Source organism: Hypanus sabinus, chromosome 18, assembly GCF_030144855.1.
Source record: "Hypanus sabinus isolate sHypSab1 chromosome 18, sHypSab1.hap1, whole genome shotgun sequence".
In the NCBI taxonomy this organism is placed as follows: Eukaryota; Metazoa; Chordata; class Chondrichthyes; order Myliobatiformes; family Dasyatidae; genus Hypanus; species Hypanus sabinus.
Window position 1 is genome coordinate 63593764 of NC_082723.1, and position 5850 is coordinate 63599613.

The 5850-nt window shown below is 47.7% G+C and overlaps 1 protein-coding gene across 1 annotated transcript; it reads left to right on the plus strand.

Moving 5' to 3' along the window:
- LOC132377534 (syncollin-like) lies at positions 1–396 on the plus strand. Its single transcript, XM_059943812.1, has one exon. It carries the CDS (start codon positions 1–3, stop codon positions 394–396), a length of 396 nt encoding a protein of 131 aa, XP_059799795.1.
- Positions 397–5850: the final 5454 nt, after the last annotated feature.

Below are 5850 nucleotides of genomic sequence, written 5' to 3' on the forward strand. Positions count from 1 at the left end.
ATGGTGGGGCTGCCGCTGGCTGTGTGGGCCCTGTGCGTGGCGGGGGTCCTGTCCGGGTGCCCCGAGCCCAGCGTCCTGCGGAACGTGAACGGGGAGAGGGTGTGTGCCCGCTTCTACCGGGACAGCAACGTGCTGTACGACCAGTGCTGTGGCGGTGGCTACTTCGACGTCAAGAGCCCGGCCGACGTGCCGGCCATCCAGGGGTCCTGGGACGACCGCGTCTCCTCGCTGGTGGTGGGGCCCCGATGTCAGCTCACCGTGTGGGACAAGAAGAACAAGAGGGGCCACCGGAGGACGTTCCGCACCGGCGTGCAGCTCCGACTGGAGGAAGCGACCCGGGGGTTCTTCGGGAACTGGGATAACTCCATCAGCTCCTACTACTGCCAATGCTCCTGAAGCGGCTCATGTCTGCCTCCCCCTCCCCTCCCTCTCCCCCACCCCTGTCCTCAGTGACCATCGTAGCTCTCCCCTATGTCTGTTCCTTCTCCATCCCCTCCTCTCCTTCTCCCCTTCATCTTGTTCTTTCCTCTCCCCGCCCTTCTCTTCCTCTGCGTCCTGTGTTCAGTTTTTTTCCCATTTCACTTCTCTCTCCACCTCCTTCCTTCTCTCCTCCCCGTTCCTTCCCTCTCCACCTCCTTCCTTCTCTCCTCCCCGTTCCTTCTCTCTTCTCTCCATCTTTAGATCCTTTCTCATTCTCTCTTTGTTCCCCTTTCCCTCTCCCCCTTAGCTTTCTCTTTCTGCATCTCTCCCCCCTTCCTCCTCTCTCCCCCTTCCTCCCACCCTCTTTCTCAACCCCCTTTCCTCTATCCCCACCCTAACCCTCGAACAGAACCTCAGGACGTGACTGCCAGATGCCACATCCTCTCACCTCAGGAAGTGAGGCGGACCCTGATACTACATAGGAAGACGACTCTGGGAAACCAGTGGCTGATCCGGCCAGACCGCACACGGGACCTGGTGGGGGGGGGGATGTTGGGGGGCAATGCTGGGGAAATCCCCTCCACTACCATCGAGCCGACCTCCATCAACCCTACCCCACCGTGACCCAGAGGCCCCCAGTCCCATGGGACGTCCCATCTCTTGTTGCCGGGGTAAGGAGTGTCTGGGATGGAATTGGAGCAGGGAGAGTGAGAGGGAAGAAGTTGGGGAAGAGGGAGAGGAGTCTACCTTCTGAGCTCCTCAACCAAGGTGGGGGCTGTCCCTTCAACAAAATCCCCCTCCACCAACCCTCACCCCCCAACACCACCAACAGAAACCCTATAGATATGAACCAGAAAGCCCCCCTCACTCTTCTACCCCCCACCCTGTTGTAGCAAACTCTCTGTCAGAGTAAAACAGCCTCTCTCGAGTAACTGCTTGTTTTATTCTCCCTTCCCACCTGAGATATCATAGTTGGGAATTCAGTGAGAGGGTTGGGAATTCCCCAGGAACTGGGAGAGGTTATGAAGCGAGTCATAGATTCCCCACATCAATTGTCCATTTATTTACTGGGGAAAGAGAAACAAATCGGCCACTGACGGCAGTTCTCGGTCTCTGAACGTTCAGCCATTACCATCTTATCTCTCTGATTGTGTGGAATAAAAATTACAGATTCTGTATAAAAGATTCACTGCTCAATAATCAGTTTTGATCTTCTGTCAATCTATTTTTAAGAAGGGGTAAAATCTTGGTGTCCAAGTGCATTGGTCCTTTTCTCAGCAGGTTTCGATTGCAGTGAGCACTTGCTGGTTAGAGTGGCGGAGCGAGGTTTAAAAAGTGAAGACTTTTTGATGGCCTTCAATCATAGCGATTTGTTAGGCATTTGGCCAATAAAAAGTAGTTAGGTTTAAGCCGAGTGGCCACCGTGGTAACGGTTTGACTTTGACTCGAGGCTTACTTGAGAAGAGAGGAAGACTTGAAGTAAGTTTCCAGTAAGTTTCTGTCTTTTGAATGGGTCCAGTGGTATGTTCTTTATGTGAGATGTGGGAGCTCTGGGAGGCCTCCGGTCTCCCTGATAACTACATCTGCAGGAGGTGCATCGAGCTGCAGCTCCTTACAAACCCTGATAGGGAACTGGAGCCGCAGCTCGATGACCCTTGGCTCAATCACGAGGATGAAGAGATGATAATAGACAACAGACAATAGGTGCAGGAGTAGGCCATTCGGCCCCTCAAGCCAGCTCCGCCATTCACTGTGATCATGGCTGATCATCCACAATCAGTACCCCGTTCCTGCCTTCTCCCCATATCCCTTGACTCCGCTATCTTTAAGAGCTAATTCTTTCTTGAAAGCACCAGAGAACGAGCACTGCCTTCTGAGGCAGAGCATTCCACAGATCCACAACTCTGGGTGAAAAAGTTTTTCCTCAACTCCGTTCTAAATGGCCTACCCTTTATTCTTAAACTGTGGCCTCTGGTTCTGGATTCCCCCAACATCGGGGACATGTTTCCTGCCTCTAACGTGTCCAATTCCTTAATAATGTTATATGTTTCAATCAGATCCCCTCTCATCCTTCTAAATTCCAGTGTATACAAGCCCAGTCGCTCCAATCTTTCATCATATGACAGTCCCTCCTTCCCGGGAATCAACCTCGTGAACCTACGCTGCACTCCCTCAATTGCAAGAATGTCCTTCCTCAGATTTGGAGACCAAAACTGAACACAATACTGAACTGAATACAATGATAGATCAGAACTGTAGGGAGGTAGTCACCCCTAAGCTGGGTGATTCTCAGGAAAGGAAAGTGAAATAGGCAGCCAGCGCAGAGTACCCCTGCGGTCATTGCCCTCAATAATATACTGTTGGGATTTGGGGGGGGAGACAACCCATCTGGAGCAAGCCACAGTGACCAGACTTTTGGCATTGAGTCTGGCTCCATGGCTCTGTAGGGAATAACAATTGAACAGCTAATCTAAAAGTTAACAGTTGGGGCCAAAGGAGTTTAACATCCAATTGGATTGAAAGGGCAGGCATGGAGAGAGGTGGATCTGTCGGTAAATAAAATGATATCAAATCTTCAGAACGAGGTGAAAGTATCTGAAATACATCTTACAGAAATGTTTGTTTGATGATAAACTTCAATAAGAAATAAATTACCAAAAAAAAGAAAGAAGTGACATAGGTATAGGATGTAGATGTAGAATCCTTGCAGCTAGAGTTAAAGTTTAAAGTAAATTTATTTTCAAAGTATGTAGGCACCACGGGAAAACAAAGAATACAATAGAGTCCATGTAATAACACACATACCAAAGACCAACAGAGCGCAGAAGAGGACAAGCCATGCCAACAATATCAGTAAACAAATGATACATAAACTATCAGCTGCATAGTCCCCAAAGTAGAGTCCAGGCTGGTTCAGCACTGGGCAAGTGAAGCTGGGCCAAGAACCTGATAGCTGTAGGGCAACAACTGCTCCAGAAACTGCCAGAGTGGAAGCCAGGAGTTCTGCACCTTCCCGTCTGATGGTAGTACCAACATGAGAGGGAGACCACTCAAATGCGGGCAGATGGGTTGGGCTCAGGTGGAGGATCTTGGCTGGCATGAAGTAATGAGGCTGAACTCTGTTCAATGCTTTCATCTGGATTGAAGTCCGCCCTCTCTTCTGGCGATTGCTGATCTTCGTCTCAAGGAGCTGCACCTGCATTCTCGAGAGTTGAAAGGACCCGAGTTACACACAGGCCTATGAACAGCAGGGTACAAATTGCAATGGGTGGTAGAAAAAGGCATGTAAAAAAGACAGTTTACGACAGTCATGGGGGTAACAATATCTGTGTAGATTCTGAAAGTCAGGTTGGTGCTGGAGCCCAAGAGAAAGATGGATGTTTAGAGCGGCTTGTGGTTGAGCCCACCAAGGAACAGGCAATTCTGGATTGGACGTTGTGTGATGAACCAGATTCGATTAGGGAGCTTAAGGTAAAGGAACACTTAGGAAGCAGTGATCGTAATATGACAGAATTCACCTGCAGTTTGAGAGAAAGAAACTAAAATCAGATGTATCAGAATTACAGAGGCATGAGAGAGGAAAAGGCCAGAGTTTGATTGGAAGAGGACACTGGCAGTAATGATGGTAAAACAGCAATAGCTGGAGCTTCTGGGAGTAATTTGGAAGGGTGCAGGATAGATACATCCCAAAGAAATATTCTAAAGGAGAGGATGGTGCAACTGTGGCTGACAAGGAAGTCAACAAAAAAGAGAAAAAAGTAAAAAGGAAGTAAGTATTGAGAAGATGAGATGAAGAGTCCTTGAAAGTGAGTTCGTAGGTTGTGGGAACATTTCAGTGATGGAGCGAGTGAAGTTATCTCCTATGGTTCAAGAGCCTGATGGTTGAGGGGTAACAACTGTTCCTGCACCTGGTGTTGTGGGTTCTGAGGCTCCTGTGCCTTCCTGATGGCAGCAGTGAGAAGAGAGCATGACTTTGATGTTGGGATTCCTTGATGGTAGTGGCTGCTTTCCTGCGCAGTGCTCCTTGGAGATATGCTCAATGGTGGGGAGGGCTTTACCCATGATGGGCCGTATGCACTAGAGTTTTCTATACCAGATGTTTCCCTCCAAGGCCATGATGCAGCCGGTCAATATACCCCTCACCACACAGCTATAGAAGTTTGTCAAAGTTTAAGATGTCACACTGAATTTTCACAAAACTCTAAGAGGCACTGTTGTGCTTTCTTTGCATAATGGCAGTTACACAACAGCAATGACTGGAGTTTCTGGAAGCGATCCAGAAGGCACAGGACTGGTACATTCCAAAGGTGAAGAAGAATTCTAAGGGTGGATGGGGCAACAATGGCTGACAGAGGAGTAAAAAAAAAGCGTGCATATAATATTGGTAGGAAGTTGGGGAGTTTTTAAAAATCAACAGAATGCAACTAAAAATACAACAGTTAGGAGAGAAAAGATGAAATATAAAGCCAATAATATAAAAGAGTAAGTTTTCAGATATATAAAGAGTGAAAAAGAGGCAAGAGTGGACATCAGCCTGCTGGAAAATGACATTGGTGAGTTAGTAATAGGGGACAAAGAAGTGGTGAATGACTTATTAAGTATTTGTGTCAGTCTTCACAGTGGACAACACCAGCAGTGTGCCAGAATCTCGAGGGTGTTGGGGAGCAAGAGTAAGTATAGTTACTGAGGAGAAGGTCTTAAGGCAGGTGAGTCACCAGGACCAGATGGATTACACCTAGCATTCTGAAAGAGCTAGATTGTAGAGGCATTAGAAGTGATTGTTCAGAAGGTGCTACGCATAAAGCTGCTAAACAGAATTAGAGCCCATGGTTTTACAGGAAAGACAATAGCATGGATAGAAGATCGGCTGACTGGGCAAGAGGTGAACAATAGGAAAAAAGGGGATCTTTTCTGATTAGCTGCTGGTGACTAGTGGTGTTCTGCAGGGACCGCTTCTTTTCATATTATAGGCGATGTTTTGGATGACAGAATTAATGGCTTTCCAGTCAAGTTTCTGAATGATAAAAAGATGGGTAAAAGGGCAGGTGGTGCTGAGGAAGCAGAGAGTCTGTAGAAGGACTTAGATTAGGAGAACGGGCAAAGAAGAGGCAGATGGAATAGAGTGCAGGGAAGTCTATGATCATGGACATTGGTGGAAGGAATAAAGGTGAATACTCTTGTAAACAAGGAGAAAATTCAGAAATTGGAGTCCTTGTGCAGGATTCTTTAAAGGTTAACTTGCATGTTGAGTCGGTGTTGAGGAATATTCATTTGAGAGGGCTAGAATATAACAGCAAGGATATAATGCTGAGGCTTTTTAAGGCGTTGGTCAGATCATGCTTGGTGTATTGTGAGCAGTCTTGGGCCCTTTATCTAAGAAAGGATGTGCTGGGATTGGAGAGTCCAGAAGAGTTTTGTGACAATGAGCCC